This window comes from Nerophis lumbriciformis, linkage group LG05 (assembly GCF_033978685.3).
Source record: "Nerophis lumbriciformis linkage group LG05, RoL_Nlum_v2.1, whole genome shotgun sequence".
NCBI lineage: Eukaryota > Metazoa > Chordata > Actinopteri > Syngnathiformes > Syngnathidae > Nerophis > Nerophis lumbriciformis.
In genome coordinates this window covers 23,257,186-23,284,305 of record NC_084552.2, presented here as the reverse complement: position 1 = coordinate 23,284,305, position 27,120 = coordinate 23,257,186, and the positions used below count along the sequence as shown (strand labels likewise).

The 27,120-nt window shown below is 43.3% G+C and overlaps 2 protein-coding genes across 6 annotated transcripts in view; one reads left to right on the top strand and one right to left on the bottom strand.

Moving 5' to 3' along the window:
* Positions 1 to 5,913, top strand: part of LOC133606763 (leucine-rich repeat and fibronectin type-III domain-containing protein 4-like) — an 85,032-nt gene extending 79,119 nt beyond the window's left edge. For all 5 annotated transcript variants that reach the window (XM_061961075.2, XM_072913167.1, XM_072913169.1 and 2 more), the window contains one exon: positions 1,966 to 5,913. In XM_061961075.2, coding sequence (XP_061817059.1) covers positions 1,966 to 3,268 — 1,303 coding nt within the window. In that variant the 3' untranslated portion in view covers positions 3,269 to 5,913. The remainder of the gene's footprint in view (positions 1 to 1,965) is intronic.
* LOC133606772 (pyruvate carboxylase, mitochondrial-like) overlaps positions 1 to 27,120 on the bottom strand; it is an 828,781-nt gene that overhangs the window by 328,148 nt on the left and 473,513 nt on the right. The window lies entirely within an intron of this gene.

Here is a 27,120-nt window from a genome sequence, read left to right as displayed (position 1 = left end):
CATTTAAAATATCAATAAAATGCAATGGCCTTCATCTTATAGGGTAATGTTTAGTTACACTAAGTCATGAGCGTAACACTAAGCTTCATCACTTTGACTTGTAATATCTCTAATTCTGGTGGTGTTTCATGCTTTTTTCTTTTTGGAACATGTACTATACATATAATACAATAAAGTCCCATATAAAATTATGTTTCTAGCAATACTTTAATTTTGCCTTTGAAAGTAACACTCCAATGTCCATTAGTGGAGCTGTACACATTTACAACATTAATAATGTATACATACTATGCAAATATAAAAAAGGTAAGCTTTTAGTAAAACATTTTTTGTTTGTAATTGGTTTTTAATCTTCATTATTTACTTCAAGTTATTACAGTATGTCTCCATACACATATTTATTTTTAATTACGTCAGCACCGGAAGTCGTAAAATAAGCTGTTCACCTGACGGGGTTTTTTCCGGGGATGAATAGGGAAGTCCTTCTTTAGCTGCCGTCTTGTTTTAGCATATATTGCTGCTTTGGCACCTGTCCATGTTTACTTTGGTATGCACATTAAATCAACTAAATACCCTGACTTTGGAGCAATGTTCACGGACTCTAGTATTTGGCTCTCTATTACAGTAATTTTCAACCTTTTTTGAGCCAAGGCACATTTTTTGTGTTGACAAAATCCGGAGGCACACCATCAGCAGAAATCATTAAACAACGAAACTCAGTTGACAGAAAAAAGTCGTTGTCGCAATTGTTGGATATGAATTTAAACCATAACAAGCATGCATCAATATAGCTCTTGTCTCAAAGTATGTGTACTGTCACCACCTGTCACATCACCCCCAGACTTATTTGGAGTTTTTTGCTGTTTTCCTGTGTGTAGTGTTTTAGTTCTTGACTTGCGCTCCAATTTTGGTGGCTTTATCTCTTTTTTTGGTATTTTCCTGTTGCAGTTTCATGTCTTCCTTTGAGCGATATTTCCCGCATCTACTTTGTTTTAGCAATCAAGGATATTTCAGTTGTTTTTATCCTTCTTTGTGGGGACATTGTTGATTGTCATGTCATGTTCTGATGTACATTGCGGATGCTGTCTTTGCTCCACAGTAAGTCTTTGCTGTCGTCCAGCATTCTGTTTTTGTTTACTTTGTAGCCAGTTCAGTTTTAGTCTCGTTCTACATAGCCTTCCCTAAGCTTCAATACCCTTTCTTAGGGGCATTCACCTTTGTTTATTTTTGGTTTAAGCATTAGAAACCTCTTTACCTGCACACTGCCTCCCGCTGTTTCCGACATCTGAAAATCACTGCTCTATTAGATGCAATGGTTTTCCGTATTGGGACCATGATTTGGGTCCTAACTTGTTCACCGGTCCTCATGTGGAAGGTACTTTTCCTTGTTGATGTCTCAAGAAGGGTAGAAATACACACACACACACATTTTTTTTGTTATGCTACAAACACACGTGGATGTTGTGTAAAAGAAAAATGCCTCCGTGGTTTGTTTGTTCTCACGGCTGCTTCAGAAGACATACTCATTCCCATCCAAGTCTCAGTTTCAAAGCCAAAATAAGCATTCGCCGATCACACATTTGCAGCAGTGCAACACAACTAACTGCCTTGTAGTGACACACTGACACAACTGATGGCCATTTCACTTTGTCAAAAGCCCTAAAAATGCCTCAGCCTTACTGTAATCCCACTAACACCTAAAATGGCCTCTTAAATGGCGCGGAGGCCTACAAAATGGCTTGACGTTTGCTTCTGCCAGCTATTCCAATGTCACACACACTGATGCACACAAACTGGCAGACAGAGTCGTCTTTTCATGCTCCCTGGGCACACTTTTTATATATAGCCTCATTTTCCCTTCCTGCTGTATTCACTCCTTCCTCCAAGTTCGCTCGACGTTTTCTCTCCATTCCTGCCACTATTTTACATCCCGCCCTAACCTTCCTTTTGTTTCTCTCTCCTTAGGATCCTCCCCTCTACCAGTGACCGCTTCATGTTGAAGAACTTGGTGTCGGGAGTAGATTACAACTTGTGCGTGTTAGCCATTTTTGATGACTCCATCACGGCGCTGGCGGCGACCAAAGTGCTGGGCTGCGCCTCCTTCTCCACCAAGGACGTTTACCCGGCATGCAGCTCCCTGCAGGCTCACTTCCTGGGAGGGACGCTCACCATCTTGGTCGGAGGCGTGGTGGTCGTCACACTCCTCGTGTTTACTGTTGCGCTAATGGTTCGCCATCGCGTCTGCAACCACGTCGACCACATAATTTGTCACAACAGCAACGCAGAGGCAGGAGTCGGGGTTTGTGGTCAGGGCGGAGGCGTGGTGGCTCGGGACAAAGGAGGGGAAAGAGGTGGGTGCTACCAGTCCAACGGTTCTGGGGACATGATGATGGTGGTCCTACCTAATGGCCTGCCCTCCAAGAGAACGGAGGACAAGGAAAAGGAGGCGGCTGATTCCGCTTCGGCTCATCCGCCGAAAGTCCCCCCGAAGCCCAGAATCAAGCCTAAGGTCAACCTGGAGCAGTTTCTTTCCGCCGGGGGCGTGGTATCCACCATGGCGGGAGCAGGAGGGGAGATGGCCCTGGTGGTGCGGCAGAGGAAGCTGGACAAGGCCCTGGAGTTTACTTCTGAAAGTGACAGAACTCCGCTCTACTATTCCCCCTCCATCTCATCCACCCTGCCTCGCCAGTCACGCTCCAGGGAATACCCAAGACCCCGTCTGGAGCGAGAGCTGACCAATCATGCCAGCTTCTCCTTGGCAACGCCCCTAAGAGACTCTGACCTGCTGGACTGGAGGATAACATCCACCAGCAGGGACAAATGGAACTCCTCTCAGGCTTATCAGAGCCCTGTTTCACCTCTTAGCCCCTGTGGGGCCGTCAGCAAGCGGCGACACTCACTGGACATGGGCTCCTCTGTTGCCCTAGCAACCGATGCGGCCACAACCGTTGCCAAACGCTACGGCGCTGTCAGCTACGCCAAAAGGCTGAGCGTGATCTGGACCAGGCGGAGCCAGTCTCTTCATGGGATGCTGGTGCAGTGCGCCTCCACCACAAGCACCGCCTCCTCAAACACCAGCGAGGAGGGCGAAAGCGGCGCAGGATTTGGGGCGCATTGCGAGTTCCAGCGCGGATACATCCACGCTTATAACACCACCAACTCCAACTCTAACACCGAGGTTGTCGCTGGCAGAGCTATAAAAGACAGGGCCAGGGACAAAGCAAAGGATGGACAAAGTGCCGAAGAGCTGGAGGAAAGTGTCGTGTAGAACGTCTGTAGGAGAAGGTTGGAGTGGTCGTAGTTAGGAGAAGAAATGAAGACTGCAAATGACAGATGAAGGATTGTAGCTAAATAAGGGGAACAAGATCACGTTCAATAACCAAGAATAGAGAGATTTGACAATGAATAGCCTGAGGGGGGTTATCCTCAAAGAGAGTCAGACACACAAGCAAAGATTTTCCGAGTAAATAGATAGAGGACGGGAACAAAGCACTAGATAAGGTTAAAGGGGAACATTATCACAATTTCAGAATTGTTAAAACCATTAAAAATCAGTTCCCAGTGGTTTATTATATTTTTCGAAGTTTTTTTTCAAAATTTTACCCATCACGCAATATCCCTAAAAAAAGCTTCAAAGTGCCTGATTTTAACCACCCGTCCATTTTCCTGTGACGTCACATAGTGAAGCCAACACAAACAAACATGGCGGAAAAATCTGCAAGCTATAGCGACATTAGCTCGGATTCAGACTCGGATTTCAGCGGCTTAAGCGATTCAACAGATTACGCATGTATTGAAACGGATGGTTGTAGTGTGGAGGCAGGTAGCAAAAACGAAATTGAAGAAGAAACTGAAGCTATTGAGCCATATCGGTTTGAACCGTATGCAAGCGAAATCGACGAAAACGACACGACAGCCAGCGACACGAGAGAAAGCGAGGACGAATTTGGCGATCGCCTTCTAACCAACTATTGGTATGTGTTTGTTTGGCATTAAAGGAAACTAACAACTATGAACTAGGTTTACAGCATATGAAATACATTTGCCAACAACATGCACTTTGAGAGTGCAGACAGCCCAATTTTCATCAATTAATATATTCTGTAGACATACCCTCATCCGCGCTCTTTTCCTGAAAGCTGATCTGTCCAGTTTTGGAGTTGATGTCAGCAGGCCAGGGAAGTTAGGGTCGATAGCTCGCTCGTCTGCGGGAACAAACTGCCGCCATTGCTTGCCGTGCTAGCGAGGTCCTTTGTCCCTGAATTGCTCACACACTCCGGCAGATTCAATGGGGGTCTGGCGGCAGATTTCTTTGACTTTATCGTTGGAAATGCATCTGCTTTGAGTGTCGCAGGATATCCACACATTCTTGCCATCTCTGTCGTAGCATAGCTTCCGTCGGTAAAGTGTGCGGAACAAACGTCCAATTTCTTGCCACTTTCGCATCTTTGGGCCACTGGTGCAACTTGAATCCGTCCCTGTTCGTGTTGTTACACCCTCCGACAACACATCGACGAGGCATGATGTCTCCAAGGTACGGAAAACAGTCGAAAAAACGGAAAATAACAGAGCTGTTTTGACCCGGTGTTTGAGAAAATGGTGGATTGCTTCCTGAGAGCGAATATTAGAAAGGCGTTTAATTCGCCAAAATTCACCCATTTAGAGTTCGGAAATCGGTTAAAAAAATATATGGTCTTTTTTCTGCAACATCAAGGTATATATTGACGCTTACATAGGTCTGGTGATAATGTTCCCCTTTAAGAACTCAGCGTGGATCCCAGCAAATCCTCAACACTCGTAGAAGCAGCCTCAACCCACACAACAACACCCGGCCTTGCACTGGATCAAGGACCATCACCGGCACTGCAGGGAGGACGGCAAACTACATTTGGATGTGGCATCGACTTAGTCAATGTGTTTTTTTGTTTTTTTTAGTGACTCAGCTAAACGCAATGAATGTGACTTCTGTGTGTCCTCTGTGTCTGACCATGCCTCTGGATTATAGGAGCATAAATACAGAGCTGGCCGCGATCAATCGAAGTGCGCTGGCGGCGCCGCAGTGGAGCACGGACATTATTAAACGACACCCGGATTACAATGGAGTCGATATGGATTACAAAATAGTGGAGGTGTGTGATGGAAAGTTTCCATGCTGCTTAATGGTGTGCATGCGATGACCGGACCAGGGAGCGGATGTGTGTGTTTGTGTAGGGTGTTTTCCAGTCGACTGTTCCTGTTACATATGTTTTTAAATGTTTTGGCAAGGCGCTGGGAACAAGGACGATTCCGTTAATCAAAGGCTCAAGAGTTGAAAGACATAATTATTTATTATTTTTGCAGTTTGGACTGAAAGCAACAATGTCCACTGAGATGGTTTTTTTTCTTAGAGTGACTTCATTCGTGCCACAGGAATTGTCTTTCTATCAAACCGTGAATGTTTTCAGAAAGGATGCACTATAAAGAGGACACAGACATCTTGAGCTAGGTTGGGACTTCAAAGCATTAAAGTGGGACAACAAAACAAGATGATCTCCTAACTCCAATCAAAAGAGTACATATATATAGTATATAAATATACTGTATATATCTACGCAGACTACAATAATTGTATTTGTCGCACTGTGTGTTTCAGTTCTTCAGACTTTTCTGGCAAAGATGTTAGGCAAAACAACAAAAAAATAGAGACAATGTGATTTATCATTTTTCATTTTGGGGGAAATGTACAATTGGTGATGAGTAGGCATAAAATAAAGTTATAAAGCACACAAAGCACAAACACAAGCCTATGAAAATGACGTATTACATAAATAATGAAACATTACTGTTGTTCCCTTACTATTTTTTTTTTTAAATTTTGCCAAAGTTAATATTGTTCTCTTGACATGATATGAATAAAAAAATACATGTATGTAACACTGACTGCCTCATGAACAAACAAAATAAGATGGTCATTAATGGATGGATTTTTTTATTTTTTTTTGAAGAAGTTGGACTGAACTATTATTTGCAACACAACCTCTTGACTTATTTAGGGCAACAATCCGGGCCCTAATTTGACTAATAACACATTCGGCGTAACTCAGAGCCATGTGTATAAGCCTGTCGTAGACATACAATGCGTCACACATGAGCTAATGGAGAGCATCTGTCTGTAGCTAAAAAAAACTGTGTGTGATATTTATCATCAGAATCAGAATAAAAAATCTTTGATTAATCCCAGAGGAGAAATTAAGATTTTCAGCACAACCCCATTCAAGATCAGACAAACATTACAGGGAGACAGAACGAGATCGCTGAGGGGTCTGCCAACTTCAAAAAAGGTGAGAAACAGGTAAACGCCTGGGACCCTGGAGAGGGGGTCCAGACTGAGGCCAAGGGGGAAAAAAACTCATAGCCATGGTGTAAGAGGGAAACATCAAATATCAAAGAACACAAAGGATATTAAATACATTAAAAGAGCAGAGCTGATGCAACCAGCCAGTTATACATACAGCTACAAGAGTAAAAATCCATCCATCCACCTTCTTCCGCTTATCCGAGGTAGGGCCGCGGGGACAGCAGCAGAATCAGGGAAGCCCAGACTTCCCTCTCCCCAGCCACTTCGTCCAGCTCTTCCCGGGGGATCCCGAGGCGTTCCCAGGCCAGCCGGGAGACATAGTCTTCCCAACGTGTCCTGGGTCTTCCCCGTGGCCTCCTACCGGTCGGACGTGCCCTAAACACCTCCCTAGGGAGGCGTTCGGGTGGCATCCTGACCAGATGCCCGAACCACCTCATCTGGCTCCTCTCGATGTGGAGGAGCAGCGGCTTTACTTTGAGCTCCTCCCGGATGACAGAGCTTCTCACCCTATCTCTAAGGGAGAGCCCCGCCACCCGGCGGAGGAAACTCATTTCGGCCGTGATCTTGTCCTTTCGGTCATAACCCAAAGCTCATGACCATAGGTGAGGATGAGAACGTAGATCGACCGGTAAATTGAGAGCTTTGCCTTCCGGCTCAGCTCCTTTTTCACCACAACGGATCGATACAGCGTCCGCATTCCTGAAGACGCCGCACCGATCCGCCTGTCGATCTCACGATCCACTCTTCCCTCACTCGTGAACAAGACTCCGAGGTACTTGAACTCTTCCACTTGGGGCAAGAGATCTCCTCCCCAACCCGGAGATGGCACTCCACCCTTTTCCGGGCGACAACCATGGACTCGGACTTGGAGGTGCTGATTCTCATCCCAGTCGCTTCACACTGGGCTGCGAACCGATCCAGTGAGAGCTGAAGATCCTGGCCAGATGAAGCCATCAGGACCACATCATCTGCAAAAAGCAGAGACCTAATCTTGCAGCCACCAAACCGGGTCCCCTCAACTACAGGAGTAAAAACACCAAAAAAAAAAAACATATACACTGTGGTGGCCTCTGTGGTGTTCCACGCCATCGTCTGCTGGGGTGGGGAGCATGGCCAGAGACAGGAGCAGACCCAACAAAGCAACCAAGAGAGCCGCCCACCAACTCTCGGCCAGTGTCCAGTCCATTGGATGCAGTGTGCTCCACCAGCAACCCAGCAGGTTCTTGCAAGAAAATCAGTCCTACCAGTCAAGGTTTCTGGCCTCATGGGCACACTTTGGCGAGTGTAGCAGCGCCTTCAATGAAAAGCCTCTACAGATCATGTGCTGGTGAAGATATTTAAATGATGGCAAGTTATCGCTCTTCTGGATCACATGTTGCCAGTCATCCAGCTTTAGGGGCGGTATAGCTCGGTTGGTAGAGCGGCCGTGCCAGCAACTTGAGGGTTCCAGGTTTGATCCCCGCTTCCGCTATCCTAGTCACTGCTGTTGTGTTCCTGGGCAAGACACTTTACCCACCTGCTCCCAGTGCCACCCACACTGGTTTAAATGTAACTTAGATATTGGGTTTCACTATGTAAAGCACTTTGAGTCACTAGAGAAAAGCGCTATATAAATATAATTCACTTCACTTCACTTTAGGGGGAGAAGAGAAGGTAAAAAAAACAGACTGACTGAAGATTAAAAAAAAGTCAGACAAGAGCAGCAGGAAATTGATGCAGATGTCGAGCAGGAAACAAAAGAACAGGAAGGAGGCATGGATAGTGTTGAAAAACAAGCCGCCTCGACCTGTATTGTGTCGTTATTTTAAGGTCGTTTATTATCGTGTAAAATAGACGGATGCACTGGAAGAGACAACACGGCGGAGAGGAGCCAAATGTTTGTCCAAAAGAGTTGATAAAGTCATCGCCATTTTTCTATCACCTTTATGATAATGGCCCTCCATTCAATTCCTATCTCTGGTCAAGACTTGGTGAAAAAATGTTTGTGACTCGTCATCCTCACTTTAATGATGAGCTTTTCCTGACCTTTCCAGTTCGTCCGCCTTCATTTTCTGTCCTTTTCATTTGCCGCTGCCATTCTGAAGTTTTTAAGGTTAGAAAGAAAGAAAAAAGAAATAAATCACTGACTCGTCTGAATATATTTTGTTTTTTTGTGTGCTTGGGTAGCTTGAAAAAATATTTTCAAAAACTCCTCCAGTGTCTGAATTATTTGCTTTGACTAGTCCAGGGGTCAGCAACACGCGGCTCTAGAGCCGCATGCAGCTCTGTAGCGCCGCCCTAGTGGCTCTCTGGAGCTTTTTCAAAAATGTATGAAAAATGGAAAAAGATGAGGGGAAAAATATATATTTTTTGTTTTAATATAGTTTCTGTAGGAGGACAAACATTACACAAACCTCCCTAATTGTTATAAAGCACACTGTTTATATTAAACATGCTTCACTGATTCGAGTATTTGGCGAGCGCCGTTTTGTCCTACTAATTTTGGCGGTCCTTGAACTCACTGTAGATTGTTTACATGTATAACCTTCTCCGACTTTCTAGAACGTGTTTTATGCCACATCTTTTTCTGTCTCATTTTGTCCACCAAGCTTTTAACGTTGTGCATGAATCCACAAAGGTGAGTTTTGTTGATGTTATTGACTTGTGTGGAGTGCTAATCAGGCATATTTGGTCACTGCATGACTGCAAGCTAATCGATGCTAACATGCTATTTAGGCTAGCTATATGTACATATTGCATCATTATGCCTCATTTGTAGGTATCTTTGAGCTCATTTAGTTTCATTTAAGTCATCTTAATTCAATTTATATCTCATGACACACTATCTGTATGTAATATGGCTTTTATTTTTTTGCGGCTCCAGACAGATGTGTTTTTGTATTTTTGGTCCAATATGGGTCTTTCAACATTTTGGGTTGCCGACCCCTGGACTCGTCAAAGAAGTAAAAGAGTGCAAATGTGAGGAAACATGCACATTCTAAAATAATGTGTTCCAGTGTATTGCAACAAGCTGTGAGGGGAAATTCACCTAAAACACCAGAAAAGGAAATTTAGGGTCTACGTGTCACATTCACTACTCTAGAAAAAAATAGGGATATTCAGTTATGCAAATTTCATGCACCTTGATCTTTACAGATTAATTTCAATTGACGTCCTCTAAACTTTTAAAAGCACATAATGGAAGAATTCACAACAACAAGTGAGAAATCCATGAAAAGATCAATAAATGTCAGAGTTCAATAAAACTTGGTATTCAAACTAGGAGTGCACAATAAATATCGAATAAAGTTCAAGTTAAAGTCCCAACAATAGTCACACACACACACTAGGTGTGGTGAAATTATCCGCTGCATTTGACCCATCCCCTTGTTCCACCCCATGGGAGGTGTGAGCAGCAGCGATGGCCGGAAATCATTTTGGTGATTTAACCCCCAATTCCAACCCTTGATGCCGAGTGCCAAGCAGGGAGGCAATGGGTCCCATTTTTATAGTCTTTGGTATGACTCGGCCGGGTATTGAACTCACGACCTTCCAGTCTCAGGGCGTACACTCTAACCACAAGGCCACTGAGCAGGTCTAAATATAATACATGATAATAATTAGGGATGATGTTTGATAAGAAATTATCGAGTTTGAGCCTATTATCGAATCCTCTTATCGAACCGACTCCTTATCGATTCTCTTATCGAGTCCAGATAGGTTGTTGTATATGGAAAAAAACACAATATTTGGTTTAACAAAAGCTCACTTTTATTATATACGAAAAAAATTGTATCTAATAAATAAATAAATATTGACTGTTACCCCCCTAGAAAAATAAAATAAAATAAATAAATATTGACTGTTGTTAACCAAAGTATATTAAGTGGGATTTTTCAGAAAAACAAATATATACAGTAACAGAAAAACAACCTGTCTCTGTGATCACTATAGGTGTATAAATAATAATATAGTGTTAAATAAAATTAGTCCCTTGGGCACAAAACTTTAAATAATACAGCTCTCCAAAAAGTGCACTTCTGCTGCTATTTGACATAACTGTTTGTTATGATGCTTTGACATTTTTGCACTTTATTTCTTTATTGAAAGAAAATTCTATGAAGAGAAAAGTTGTTTGCAAATGTGGTTACAATGCTAAAAAATGAAAAGTTAAAGCTAAAAAAAGAAATACACTTTATTGAGTTAACATTATTTGTTTATAGGGGGAAAGATGTGATGTTATGAGCTAGGGCAGGGGTCGGCAACCTTTACCAGTCAAAGAGCCATTTTGACCAGTTTCACAGATTATAGAAAACAATGGGAGCCACAAAAAAAATTAAAAATTTAAAATGAATTAACACTGCATACAATTTTTTTTTTGCTTTGTGCTATGTATAAACCAGGGGTCTCAGACACGCTGCCCACACTTTAATATGGGATTAGAATGCTGGTGCGGCACGCGGGTTTTATATGAATGGCGCTTGTCAGCGTCATGCGTGCCGTGATGGTACAGAATATTGCACCCACTACAACCAGCGTGCCTGATCAGCCACACGTTGTATGGAGCTTCCGCTTTCTCACGTAGGTGACAGCAACGCATACTTGGTCAACAACCACACAGGTTACACTGACGGTGGCGGTATAAAAAAAACCTTTAACACTCTTACTAATAATGCGCCACACTGTGAACCCACACCAAACAAGAATGACAAACACATTTCGGGAGAACATCTGCACCTTAACACAACATAAACACAACAGGACAAATACCCAGAATCCCATGAAGCCCTAACTCTTCCGGGATACATTATACACCCCCGCTACCAAATACTATACCATCATGGCACGCCCTTATTATAACTGTAAGGGTGAAAATCGGTGAATATTAATCTCGGGAGTTTTCTGCGAGAGGCACTGAAATCTGGAAGTCTCCCGGGAAAATCGGGGGGTTCGGCAAGTAAGCTGCTGAGCCGCATCAGAGCGATCAAAGAGCCACATGCGGCTCCGGAGCCGCGGGTTGCCGACCCCTGAGCTAGGGAATATAACAACTACACTACCCAGCATGCAACGGGAGTGACGAGCATGCAGCAGCTAAGAATTAGGTTATGGGCACGCTGTGAAAGTAAACGTCAAGAACTCAGCCAACACGCCTCATCTGCATTATTTATAATTAGACAGACAACACATATACAGTGTGATTTTGTTTTGTTTACAAGGAAAGAAAAACAAAAGTTAAAAAAGGGAGATATATGTTGTATATATATGTATGTGCTGCGGTTGCTTTAAGAACGTTGCGACAGCTGCCGTAAAGGAGGTGCGTTGCTAGCCTGGTTGCTATGTTTCCGGTTGGTCGTAAAAGTGTTCGTCATGTGTTTGTACCCTGCTCAAATCTCTCAGTAAAGTTATTCATTGGATTATACCTTTTGTTTTGAACTTTATTACACCTTGGAGCGCTTTTTCCGGTCCATTGTTTTTCCTGCTTTCGCTATCTGCGCCTAATGACTGAGCTACATGACGTCATTTCTTGTGATGTCACACGGAGCATTTCTGGTCGGGACGGGATTCGTTCCCAAAGATTCGAATAAAGAACCAACCCTTTTTCTTTACTATAGTGGTTTCGATAACGGGTACCGGTTCTCAAAAAGGGATTCGGTTCTTTTCTTATCAAACAACCGGGAAAATCGGTTTCGAGTATCATCCCTAATAATAATATATGATGTTGGGGCCTGTATAGAGAATCATGACATCAGTTTGATAACATAAAAAAATATTCGGATAACTGATTTAAAAACAAAACAAAGACATACTGTATTGGTGGGTTAGGGTGGGCAATTCAAGGGCTTCTTTTTTCTCCCAAGTGCTTAATAGCCTTAGGTAAAAATCCCCTGAGTCAACTGTATACAAACTTGACGCTGAGTGTGTGGGATCTCTTCACTGTTTCAGAGAAACACATTTTGCATGCGTATTTGCACTAAATGTTCTGCAAATATTCTGCTGTTTGGTGAAAAAAAAAACATTGTGCTTCAACACATCAAACCGAATCACCTGAAACGCTATCGCTGCATGTGGCTAAAGGAAGAAAGAAAGATCGCCTATCACCGCAGGGTTTGAAAAGTTCAAAACATTTGCCGGAGACGACCCGAGGACTAAAGTGATCCGTGATTTCATCCTGGAAGTGACGGTGCAGGACAGTCAGCCCTTTACCATCGTTTGTCAGGACAAATCTCCAGGTACAGTTTGGCAAATCCACCTACCTTTGAGTTTGTCATTCCCCCAGGTATGCATAAACTAGTCAAATCCAAATGTAAAAAATAAACAAATGTACAAAACAATAGATATAAATAAAAGTTATCAATCACCTATTTCTCCCATGGAAACCTACCTGCATTGGTATTGGCTTTAAAAATATACATTATGCATCCACAATCAGGGGCGCCGCTAGGGATTTTGGGCCCCATAAAAAGAATCTTTACAGAGCCCCCAACAGCGTGTCATTATTTTTTCTGTATTATAATTTCATCATCATTAGGGGCCTCTCTGGGCCCCCCTCCATCATGGGCCCCTAGAATCCGTCTCCTTTACACCCCTTTTCGGCGCCCCTGTCCACAATCAAACAGTCCTCATCATCATTCCGTTCACACTTTGACATCATGAGAGCAATACACCACTGAAGAGTTGATCAACAGTACCTCGCCACTGCAAAGCTTCAAACAGGATGTTGTCAGACGGAAACGGCCAGTAAGGTTAAAGTTAAAGTTAAAGTACAAACAAATATACACATTCTGTACATATACAAGTACATATGCATATGTACACTCATGCACATAATCACGTTTCATCAAACATATATTAACGTTGTTGCCCTAGGGCAGGGGTCGGCAACCTTTACCACTCAAAAAGAGCCATTTTGACCAGTTTCACAAATTAAAGAAAACAATGGGAGCCACACAAATCTTTTGAAATTTAAAATGAAATAACACTGCATACAAAGTTTTTTGCTTTGTGCTATGTATAAACCAAGTGTCTCAGACACGCGGCCCACACCTTAATATGAAAATTGAATGTTAGTGGGGCCCGCGAGTTTGATATGAATGGTGCTTGACAGCGTCATACTTGTCAACCCTCCCGATTTTTCCGGCAGACTACAAATTTCACGGCAATTATTCTCTCGAACGTGCCGTGATGGTACAGCATTTAGCGCTACAACCAACGTGCCGGCCCAGCCACATGTTGTATGGGGCTTCTGCTTGCTCACGTAAGTGACAGCAATGCATACTTGGTCAACAACCACACAGGTTACACTGACGGTGGTGGTATAAAAAACTTTAACACTCTTACTAATAATGCGCCACACTGTGAACCCACATCAAACAAGAATGACAAACACATTTCGGGAGAACATCTGCACCGTAACACAACATAAACAAATACCCAGAATCCTATGAAGCCCTAACTCTTCCGGGCTACATTATACACCCCCGCTACCAAACCCCGCCCACCTCAACCGACACACGGAGAGGGGGTTGATGTGTGGGGGAGCAGGGTTGTAGTGGGGGCGGGGTTTGGTGGTAGCAGGGGTGTATAATGTAGCCCGGAAGAGTCAGGGCTGCATGGGATTCTGGGTATTTGTTCTGTTGTGTTTATGTTGTGTTAAGGTGCAGATGTTCTCCCGAAATGTGTTTGTCATTCTTGTTTGGTTTTGGTTCAAAGTGTGGCGCATTATTAGTAAGAGTGTTAAAGTTGTTTTATATGGCCACCGTCAGTGTAACCTGTGTGGCTGTTGACCAAGTATGCCTTGCTGTCACTTGCGTGTGCAAGTAGAAGATGCATACAACAAAAGGCTGGGCTGGCACGCTGTTTGTACAGATTGTAGAGGGCGCTAAATGCTGTACCATCATGGCACGCCCTTATTATTATTGTTAGGTTGAAAATCGGAGAATATTAATCCCGGGAGGTTTCTGCGAGGGGCACCGAAATCCGGAAATCTCCCGGGAAAATCGGGAGGGTCGGCAAGTATGCAGCTGAGCCGCATCAGAGTGATCAAAGAGCCGCATGCGGCTCCGGAGCCGCGGGTTGCCGACCCTTGCCCGAGGGTAAACTGGGTATAACACATGGCACACTGACAAAACTTAACCTATTGTTACCATAACAATCTACAAGGTTAATGTAGGTTGCTTCTCTTCCTCCCCCTCCATTTTTCTGCATTCTTTCGTATCTCAAGTTATCATTACGTATATGTATTGTTGCATTTAAACAACTGTATTGTTGATAATAGAGGTAAATTATTGGTATTGTTCATTATCAATAGCGCTATTTCTATTGGTATTTGTATTGCTCCATTTGTAGTGCAATAATGCTCAGTCATTTCTGTATTATTTTTTATTTTCGCTAACTGATTATTTGCTATCATTTTTACCATCATAAAATGTCGTATTTGCTGATGTTGCTCTATTGTTGTTGTGTTTGCTGTTGTTGTTTTTGTCTCTCTGTCTAATCCCCCGCGTGTGCCCACAATTTCCCTTCTGTCTTCTTTTTTTTCTCTTTCTATCCCCTCCTGCTCCGGCCCGGCTGCACCAAAATGATAATATAAATACATTTAATAAAGTCAAATACAAATAAGGCAACACTTCTCTTTTGTAAAGTAAATCTGAACAGCCGATAAGGGCATCTACATCAACTATATGATTTGCCTGAGAAGCTGGACAGGACAATAAATACAAATAAATACAAAAATAAAAAATAAAAAAGTTAAAGTGCCAATGATTGTCACACACACACACTAACGCAGTGAAATTATCCTCTGCAACTGACCCATCCCCAAAGGGGAGCAGTGAGCAGCAGCTGTAGTCACGCCCGGGAATCATGTGGTGATTTAACTCCCAAGGCCCCGGGGGTGGATGAGATCCGCCCGGAGTTCCTTAAGGCTCTGGATGCTGTGGGGCTGACTTGGTTGACAAGACTCTGCAGCATCGCGTGGACATCGGGGGCGGTACCTCTGGATTGGTAGACCGGGGTGGTGGTTCATCTCTTTAAGAAGGGGAACCGGAGGGTGTGTTTTAACTATCGTGGGATCACACTCCTCAGCCTTACTGGTAAGGTCTATTCAGGTGTACTGAAGAGGAGGCTACGCCGGATAGTCGAACCTCGGATTCAGGAGGAACAGTGTGGTTTTCGTCCTGGTCATGGAACTGTGGACCAGCTTTATACTCTCGGCAGGGTCCTTGAGGATGCATGGGAGTTTGCCCAACCAGTCCACATGTGCTTTGTGGACTTGGAGAAGGCATTCGACCGTGTCCCTCGGGAAGTCCTGTGGGGAGTGCTCAGAGAGTATGGGGTATCGGACTGTCTGATTGTGGCGGTCCGCTCCCTGTATGATCAGTATCAGAGCTTGGTCCGCATTGCCGGCAGTAAGTCGGACACGTTTCCAGTGAGGGTTGGACTCCGCCAAGGCTGCCCTTTGTCACCGATTCTGTTCATAACTTTTATGGACAGAATTTCTAGGCGCAGTCAAGGCGTTGAGGGGATCTGGTTTGGTGGCTGCAGGATTAGATCTCTGCTTTTTGCAGATGATGTGGTCCTGATGGCTTCATCTGGCCAGGATCTTCAGCTCTCGCTGAATCGGTTCGCAGCCGAGTGTGAAGCGACTGGGATGAGAATCAGCACCTCCAAGTCCGAGTCCATGGTTCTCGCCCGGAAAAGGGTGGAGTGCCATCTCCGGGTTGGGGAGGAGACCCTGCCCCAAGTGGAGGAGTTCAAGTACCTTGGAGTCTTGTTCACGAGTGAGGGAAGAGTGGATCATGAGATCAACAGGCGGATCGGTGCGGCATCTTCAGTAATGCGGACGCTGTATCGATCCCTTGTGGTGAAGAAGGAGCTGAGCCGGAAGGCAAAGCTCTCAATTTACCGGTCGATCTACGTTCCCATCCTCACCTATGGTCATGAGCTTTGGGTTATGACCGAAAGGACAAGATCACGGGTACAAGCGGCCGAAATGAGTTTCCTCCGCCGGGTGGCAGGGCTCTCCCTTAGAGATAGGGTGAGAAGCTCTGTCATCCGGGGGGAGCTCAAAGTAAAGCCGCTGCTCCTCCACATCGAGAGGAGCCAGATGAGGTGGTTCGGGCATCTGGTCAGGATGCCACCCGATCGCCTCCCTCGGGAGGTGTTTAGGGCACGTCCGACCGATAGGACGTGCCAGGACACGTTGGGAAGACTATGTCTCCCGGCTGGCCTGGGAACGCCTCGGGATCCCCCGGGAAGAGCTGGACGAAGTGGCTGGGGAGAGGGAAGTCTGGGCTTCCCTGCTTAGGCTGCTGCCCCCGCGACCCGACCTAGGATAAGCAGAAGAAGATGGATGGATGGATGGATGGATGGACTCCCAATTCCAACCCTTGATGCTGAGTGCCAAGCAGGGAGGTAACAGGTCCCATTTTTATAATTTTTGGTATGACTCGGCCGGGGTTTGAACGCACGACCTACCGATCTCAGGGCGGACACTCTAACCACGAGGCCACTGAGCAGGTCCAGAGTGTCAGGGTGTCACTCGCAGGTGATACAGGAGACATCCCTGTATCAAATATGTCATTCAACTGTTATAAATATGTGACTCATATGTCATTCAATTCAATTGCTGAAAGTCACTCAAATGTTTTGTTGATGTGCCAAAGTAAACAAAGATGTTTTCTTCAGCCTGTTGATTTGCATCACATCTTTGGTTCGGTTGAAAAAGAAAAAAGTCGGACTACAGGCGCACTTAAAATCCTTTCATTTTCTCAAAAACCAACTTTGCGCCTTATAACTCGGTGCGCCTTGTGCATGTATTAATTTTGGTTGTGCTAACCGGCCTTGGACCAACCAATTTTATATGGTACATGATGTCTTGATAAATGTGACCAGCAGATGGCAGTCACACATAATATATACGTGTGGACTGCAGTTCAACGCCTGTTAATAAATGACGCTAGCAAGCAAGATCAAAACTTGGATGTTTCATTGAGAACACAGAACATTACACTAGGGTGGTACGGTATACCGGTATTAGTATAGTACCGTGACACTAATGAATAATTTTAGGTACTATATCGTCTCTGAAACATACCGGTCCCGCACCCACCCGCGCCCGTGTCGAAGTCACGTCGTGACATTGCTGGTTTTACGAGCAGACGAGCATGTTCGGTAGCGCACAATCACAGAGTACTTACAAGCAGACACAGTGTGTAGACAGAAAAGGGAGAACGGACACATTTTGGCTTAAAAACTAACGATAAAGGTGAAGTTATAACACTGAAACACCCTCAGGAAGAGGTGCTTTAAGACATGGCTAGCGAGCTAAACAAACGCCATTGGTGGATCTACACCTGACATCCACTGTAATGATATCAAGTACAGGCACGTATCTAGTCGATGATTACGTCGATATTTTTTGGCATCACAACATCTTCTTTCGTTTTTTTTAAATGTATATAATGTTTATAAACTCAGGAAATATGTCCCTGGACACATGAGGACTTTGAATATGACCAATGTATGATCCTGTAACGACTTGGTATCAGATTGATACCCAAATTTGTGGTATCATCCAAAACTAATGTAAAGTATCAAACAAGAGAATAGTAAGTGATTATTACATTTTATCAGAAGTGTAGACAGAACATGTTAAAAGAGAAAGTAAGCAGATATTAACAGTAAATGAACAAGTAGATTAATAATTCATTTTCTACCACTTGTCCTTAATAATGTTGGAAAAATAATAGAATGAGAAATGACACAATATGTTACTGCATATGTCAGCAGACTAATTAGGAGCCTTTGTTTGTTTACTTACTACTAAAAGACAAGTTGTCTAGTATGTTCACTATTTTATTTAAGGACTTAACTGCAATAAGAAACATATGTTTAATGTACCCTAAGATTTTTTGTTAAAATATTTTTTGTTAAATATAATGCAATTTTTTTGTGGCACCTTTATTTAGAAAAGTACCGAAAAGTATCGAAATAATTTTTGTACCGGTACCAAAATATTGGTATCGTTACAACTAGGGATGTCCGATAATGGCTTTGTGCCGATATCAACCGATATATACAGTCGTGGAATTAACACATTATTATGCCTAATTTGGACAACCAGGTATGGTGAAGATAAGGTACTTTTAAAAAAAAATTAATAAAATAAAATAAGATAAATAAATTAAAAACATTTTCTTGAATAAAAAAGAAAGTAAAACAATATAAAAACAGTTGCATAGAAACTAGTAATTAATGAAAATGAGTAAAATTAACTGTTAAAGGTTAGTACTATTAGTGGACCAGCAGCACACACAATCATGTGTGCTTACGGACTGTATCCCTTGCAGACTGTATTGATATATATTGATATATAATGTAGGAACCAGAATATTAATAACAGAAAGAAACAACCCTTTTGTGTGAATGAGTGTAAATGGGGGAGGGAGGTTTTTTGGGTTGGTGCACTAATTGTAAGTGTATCTTGTGTTTTTTATGTTGATTTAATTTAAAAAAAAACAACAACAAAAAAAAACAAAAACGATACCGATAATAAAAAAACCGATACCGATCATTTCCGATATTACATTTTAACGCATTTATCGGCCTGCCGATATTATCGGACATCTCTAGTTACAACACTACATTAAACACGGCGCTTAAAAATCTGTCAAAAATGTTGGTCAGCTACGAAGCTGGATTGTCGGAGCATTACGGCTACCATAGTCAGACGTCCTGTGCTTCAAGATACAGGTTTTATTATGGTGTGTGTATAAGGACCCCACAATAGCACCTATTAGGAGACATTAGCTGACATCTTGTTCCGCCCTACTATGTATAAACAACTTTTCTTACCTATTGGTACCTGCTGATGTGTATTTGGGATCTGCATGAGTCAATAAGCTCCTTCTTTTCTCTATTCTCTTGTTGTGGGGCTTTCATCCTCCACCGTTGTCATTTCTAATTAAAAGTAGCGTATAGTTCAAACTTAATCTGTCAGTAGACTCCGCTAACAGCTGCAACAAAGATGACGAGGAGATGACGCAGTCAAAGTGCCATCCATCCATCCATCTTCTTCCACTTATCCGAGGTCGGGTCGCAGGGGCAGCAGCCTAAGCAGGGAAGCCCAGATTTCCCTCTCCCCAGCCACTTCTTCCAGCTCTTCCCGGGGGATCCCGAGGCGTTCCCAGGCCAGCCGGGAGACATAGTCTTCCCAACGTGTCCTGGGTCTTCCCCGTGGCCTTCTACCGTTCGGATGTGCCCTAAACACCTCCATAGGGAGGCGTTCGGGTGGCATCTTGACCAGATGCCCGAACCACCACATCTGGCTCCTCTCGATGTGGAGGAGCAGCGGCTTTACTTTGAGCTCCCCCCGGATGACAGAGCTTCTCACCCTATCTCTAAGGGAGAGCCCCGCCACCCGGCGGAGGAAACTCATTTGGGCCGCTTGTACCCGTGATCTTGTCCTTTCGGTCATAACCCAAAGCTCATGACCATAGGTGAGGATGGGAACGTAGATCGACCGGTAAATCGAGAGCTTTGCCTTCCGGCTCAGCTCCTTCTTCACCACAACGGATCGATACAGCGTCCGCATTACTGAAGACGTCGCATCGATCCGCCTGTCGATCTCACAATCCACTCTTCCCTCACTCGTGAACAAGACTCCGAGGTACTTGAACTCCTCCACTTGGGGCAGGGTCTCCTACCCAACCCGGAGATGGCACTCCACCCTTTTCCGGGCGAGAACCATGGACTCGGACTTGGAGGTGCTGATTCTCATCCCAGTCGCTTCACACTCAGCTGCGAACCGATCCAGTGAGAGCTGAAGATCCTGGCTAGATGAAGCCATCAGGACCACATCATCTGCAAAAAGCAGAGACCTATTCCTGCAGCCACCAAACCGAATCCCCTCAACGCCTTGACTGCGCCTAGTCGAAGTGGAGGCACGTAAATAAGACCGCCCACAATACACAATCCCGAGGAGAAGGTCAAAAGGTGGTCTGTAAAACATAATCTAAGCAAAATGTTGACCAAAGAAGCACCATTACATGTTATGTAGACCACAAGTGTTTTAAATGTAGAACAAACAATTTTACGACCCCTTTAATGCGCTTTATAATCTGGTGCGCCTTATGGTCCAAACAATATGGTAATATAAAAGATAAAGAGCTCCCATTTTAAAGGTTGAGGCTTCTCTTGTGCACAACCACATTAGGACAATATTGAGCGCCCACAGATCTAAAGGAACAGCCTCTAAAGAGAGCACTGCTTTGTTTGTGCCTTCAATTAAAGTGACTCGACACAGACGATAAACAGGAAAAGGTCAATTATGTGTCAAAATGTTTTTTTATCTGCATGCCTAAATCCCACTTTAGGGTGGTCCAAGTGTTGTTTAAGAAGGAAAACAAAGCCAAAACGCCAGCCAGTCAATTACCACCGCTTGAACAGTTGCATTAGCGAGATGGCCACTGTATGCTGGGATGCTCGCGGTAGCCTTAAAAGTCCGGGCTGAACACTGCTTCCTCCTCAAGTGCAACAAGGGAGTGTTTAAAGGGAGAGGGATGTGCGTGAAGGGCATTTAAGGCTTCGAGACGCGAGCGTGGACACCGCATTTAAATTACAAGCGCTACTAAAAGCAACAATACTGATCTTCTAATGCAGAGCCAATGAAGACTTTAAATGAGATGTTGCTTGTCCAGCAGATAGGAAACAAAGACACAAATGAGACACAACACCCCCGACACACACTTCCACAAAGACATGCAGACAAAACTAAAGTACTAGTCACATATCATCAAACCAAACACAAAGCAGACGACGAGTTTCCCTGTAACATTTGATACTAGATGGTACCAATTCCCACTACCTGCGAAGCGATACTGGTATTCAACAGTACCAATTTTTGGTCCTTTTTTGTGTTAGTAAATGTTATTTTTTTAAATGTATTTAACACTTACCACTAAGCTGATAATGATAACTGTGCTGTGAAGTTTGTATGTATTATTGTCTTACACTTGTGAGTAGGGATGTCCGATAATGGCTTTTTGCCGATATCCGATATTGTCTATTTCTTTAATTACCGATATCAACCGATACCGATATATACAGTCGTGGAATTAACACATTATTATGCCTAATTTGGACAACCAGGTATGGTGAAGATAAAGTCATTTAAAAAAAAAAAAAATACAATAAAATAAGATAAATAAATTAAAAATATTTTCTTGAATAAAAAAGAAAGTAAAACAATATAAAAACAGTTACATAGAAACTAGTAATTAATGAAAATGAGTAAAATTAACTGTTAAAGGTTAGTACTATTAGTGGACCAGCAGCACGCGCAATCATGTGTGCTTACGGACTGTATCCCTTGCAGACTGTATTGATATATATCAGGGGTCCAAACCAAGAGCTACTTCCTGGGTACTGATTAATGCGAAGGGCTACCAGTTTGATACACACTTAAATAAATAGCCAGAAATAGCCAATTTGCTCAATTTACCTTTAATTCTATGTTATTATTAATAATTAATGGTATTTATCTTTGTGGAAACACTGATCATCTTAATGATTTCTCACAATAAATAGAAACAGATAAATATCAATATGCAACACTTTATTTTTATATTTTCTCTAAGTGCACATTTTTCAAATTGAACATTTTCACGATGATCACTTCTAAGACAGTCTTGTGAAATCACAATATCCCATTTTAACTCGCTAGCCACTAACATTTTTTAACAAATCATGAATTACTTTGCACCATGTTTGTACAAATAATAACTCATGTAAAATACAAAAGTCAGTCAAAGTTGTTGGAATATATAACAAATTGGACCAAGCTATATTTCTAACAAAGACAAATCATTTCTCCTAAATTTTCCAGAACAAAAATTTTCAAAGAAATTCAAAAGACTTTGAAATAAGATTTAAATTTGATTCTACAGATTTTCTAGATTTGCCAGAATAATTTTTTTGAATTTTAATCATAATAAGTTTGAAGAAATATTTCACAAATATTCTTCGTCGAAAAAACAGAAGCTAAAATGAAGAATTAAATTAAAATGTATTTATTATTATTTACAATAAAAAAATAAAAATTACTTGAACATTGATTTAAATTGTCAGGAAAGAAGAGGAGGAAATTAAAAGGTAAAAAGGTATATGTGTTTAAAAATATTAAAATCATTTTTAAGGTTGTATTTTTTCTCTAAAATTGTCTTTCTGAAAGTTATAAGAAGCAAAGTAAAAAAAAAAAAAAAGAATTTATTTAAACAAGTGAAGACCAAGTCTTTAAAATATTTTCTTGGATTTACAAATTCTATTTGAGTTTTGTCTCTCTTAGAATTAAAAATGTCGAGCAAAGCGAGACCAGCTTGCTAGTAAATAAATAACATTTATAAAATAGAGGCAGCTCACTGGTAAGTGCTGCTATTTGAGCTATTTTTAGAACAGACCAGCGGGAGACTCATCTGGTCCTTACGGGCTACCTGGTGCTTGCGGGCACCGCGTTGGTGACCCCTGATCTAGATTGATATATATTGTAGGAACCAGAATATTAATAACAGAAAGAAACAACCCTTTTGTGTGAATGAGTGTGAATGAGTGTAAATGGGGGAGGGAGGTTTTTTGGGTTGGTGCACTAATTGTAAGTGTATCTTGTGTTTTTTATGTTGATTAAATTTTAAAAAACCAAAAAAAAAAACGATACCGATAATAAAAAAAACGATACCAATAATTTCCGATATTACATTTTAAAGCATTTATTGGCCAATAATATCGGCAGGCCGATATTACCGGACATCTCTACTTGTGAGTTTTATTTGTATTTGTTGTATAGTACAGTGGTCCCCAACCTTTTTTGCACCACGGACCGGTTTAATGTCGGCATTATTTTCAGGGACCGGCTTTCCAATACAGCAAAAATAAGTGTGTGACGAATACAACTCACTGTAACGCTGAATTAGTGGAGTCCTGAGCTTGTTTCTTTGCAATGAGATCCCGAGCTGGCTACCTTCAACCTGCTGGGGACTGCAGAGGGAAATCAGCCTTTGGCTACAATCTGTCACATTTTGATCTTATATGTTCATTAATGTGCATTGTATCATGTCACAAAGTTATAACAAATATAACAAATGGCAACTTACTACGAGGAATTTTATTGTACATCTATTAACAAGCTTATTGGTGTGGCTGGTGGGACAGGCGAAAGTTAAGTCGGAGAAAATGCAGTCGTTAATAAATTATTTAATGTTTCAAATGCGTGACGGACCGGTCCCGGTCCCCGGAGCAGTCGTTGGGGACCACTGGTATAGTAGACTTTGCATACAGTGGCAATTTCAAGACATTAGAATACCAGTGTATAGGCTACGGTGTGTTGCCTAGTTAGGAAGTAGTCCTTGCCATTAAGCTTAATGTGCCAGTCTTGTCTTTTGTTCAATCCTACACTTTAAGTATTGCGTGTATTACACACCAGCTGGCTGATAGTAATGTGCTTCTTAGTTGTAGTTTTGATAATCAAATTTGGAGGTGTTAAAACCGCCATGTAAAATGGCTAATGCTAATCAGTATCACGTGCATGGCAGATTCCCTATAAATTAGCATCGAGCTAGGACATTTTGAAAAGTGAAGCCTCATTGTGCTTTTCAGCCTTTCTATTTTTTGCAACATTACCTAGAAGCAGTCCTGTTGAGTCCGCTCTTAGTGCTTGTTTCCCCGCCAAATTTTGAGTTGGTGCTGAATCTGCAACTGGACGTGCTGTCACGTGCAACAAGGATATCAGAATGGTACTGTTTGATTTTACGTGAATCGATACCCGGTAATACAGATGGGATTCGGTCGGTAACTATTATATAAATGTACTAAATGATGTACCCATCCCTGATTTTCATTCTTTTGATTGACAATCAAGTCATATGCAATATAATGCTAACACCCATCATTCCAGTCAGAAAAGACACATTGTTCCCAATAACCGACTGGAGCAGCAACAAGTGCAACATTTCCTGTTGGTGGCCTTTTTGCATTTGCCTGTCTTCAGTCTTTTTTCAAAGTGCTGCTCATCTCATAAGAGAACAGACTGGTAAAGAAAATGATCATATCCCCGTAGACGATTTCCTCCAGGCTGTTGATGTGAAATGCTAATACAATTATCACTATGTTGTGACAGAGGGTGATGTCTGTTATATTTTAGGAATTTGCCATGTATGCTATAGCCAACTGTTATATTTAGAGCAGGGGTCTCAGACACGCGGCCCGCGAGACGTTATTTTGCGGCCCCCACCTTAATATGAAAGTTTAATGTTAGTGCGGTCCGCAAGTTTTAAATCAGGGGTCGGCAACCTTTACCAGTCAAAGAGCCATTTTGACCAGTTTCACAAATTATAGAAAACAATGGGAGCCGCAAAAATTTTAGAAATTTTAAATGACATAACACTGCATATACATTTTTTTTTTTGCTTTGTGCTATGTATAAACCAGGGGTCTCAGACACGCTGCCCACACCTTTATATGGAATGTTTAAGCTGGTGCGGCACGCGGGTTTTGAATGAATAGCGCTTGTCAGCGCCATGCGTGCCGTGATGGTACAGCATAGAGCGCCCACTACAACCAGCGCGCCTGATCAGCCACACGTTGTATGGGGCTTCCGCTTGCTCACGTAGGTGACAGAAAGGCATACTTGGTCAACAACCACACAAGTTACACTGACGGTGGCGGTATAAAAAATGTGTGAGGGAGCAGGCTTGGGGTGGGGGCGGGGTTTGGTGGTAGCAGGGGTGTATAATGTAGCCCGGAAGAGTCAGGGCTGCATGGGATTCTGGGTATTTGTTCTGTTGTGTTTATGTTGTGTTAAGGTGCAGATGTTCTCCCGAAATGTGTTTGTCATTCTTGTTTGGTTTTGGTTCAAAGTGTGGCGCATTATTAGTAAGAGTGTTAAAGTTGTTTTATATGATCACCGTCAGTGTAACCTGTGTGGCTGTTGACCAAGTATGCCTTGCTGTCACGTACGTGTGCAAGCAGAAGATGTATATTGTATAACAAGTGTTGGGCTGGCACGCTGTCAATACAGATTGGAGAGGGCGCCAAATGTTGTACCATCACGGCAAGCCCTTATTATAGCTTAAAGGGTGAAAATCGGTGAATATTAATCCCGGGAGTTTTCTGCGAGAGGCACTGACATCCGGAAGTCTCACGGGAAAATTGGGGGGTTCAGCAAGTAAGCTGCTGAGCCGCATCAGAGTGATCAAAGAGCCGCATCTGGAGCCGCGGGTTGCCGACCCCTGTTTTAAATGAATGGCACTTGACAGCGTTGTGTGCGGAACTGAAGGAATCTACCAATCACAGTGTGGTATAAGGCTCTCGACAATATTGAGGGTGTGCCGTGATGGCACTGCCTTTAGCGTCCTCTACAACCTGTCGTCGCACCCGGTTTTTCTCCATACAAACAGCGTGCCAGCCCAGTCACATGTTGTATGCAGCTTCTACAGATTCACGTAAGTGAATGCAAGACATACTTGATCAAGAGCCATACATGTCACACTGACGGTGGCCGTATAAACAAGTTTAACACTGTTACAAATATGCGCCACACTGTGAACCTGTTACGGCTAAGACTCCTGCCAACGCCGCTCATCCGTCTGTGCGCACCTCGGGACACGCCCACGGGCGCGCACATCCAGAGACGCGCCTGCAATCACTCACCGGCAATCTGCACACCTAGGACTGATGAGGGCGAGCTGGATAAAAGGACCAGTGGACCCAAGGATCGGCGCGGTAACTTAGTTTCTCATATGGCGTACAGTAAGCGACTAGCTTTATCCTCTCTCCTTGTTTCCCTCTCCGTGCCTTGACCCCCTGTCTTCTCCCGTGTGCCTGCAGTGTCTTCCTTCCGTTGCCTTGGTTTCGAGCTGTGCGTCTCGCTCCCTTGGACCCCACCCCCTGGATCTCGACTGCCTTCCCGGAACACGGGAATGTTGCATGCTGGGTAGTGTCTCGACCACCTCGCATGGACTCGGACTCTGACGCTTCTCTCTCCCCCGGATCACCTGCCTGTTCCATGGACTTCCGTGTTCCTTCACTCCCGTTCAACACTTGGTAACACACACTTCAGTTAAATTCTACAAATAGCCTTACACCATACACACTCTTGGATTTTAGTTCACACTCCATTTCCTTAGTTTATATTCTATTGTTTGATTATTATATATATAGTTAATATATATATAATAAATCTATAGAGCTACATCGCCCTCTAGTGTCTGTTTGCCGTCATCTCCCCTCAGTAAACCATAACAGAACCCACACCAAACAAGAATGACAAACACATTTCGGGAGAACATCCGCACCGTAACACAACATAAACACAACAGAACAAATACCCAGAATCCTAACTCTTCCGGGCTACAATACAGACCTCGCTACCCCCAACCCCACCCCCCCACACCCACACCTCAAACCCCCCCATCTCCCAAATTCGGAGCTCTCAAGGTTGGCAAGTATGCATTGACGTCACTTGCGTGATGCAAGCAGAGAAACGTTTTGCCGCTTTTTGAGTGCTCTTCCTCCCTCCCTCCCTCCCTCCCTCGCTCGCCCGCCTGCTCTCTCCCGCCCCTGGCGCCCCTGTAAACAGTCCAGGCGGGGAAGACGAGCGGTTCGGTAGCTTCCGAAGCACCGAGCGACAATACAAAAGTGTGGTGCACTGGACCCCAGCGCTGATACTCCGACAGAGAGTCGCTGGGCGAATCGGACGTGTAACACTTTAGTCGTGATGTTAGCCCGTTCAGGGCTAAATGTGCTACCGTAAC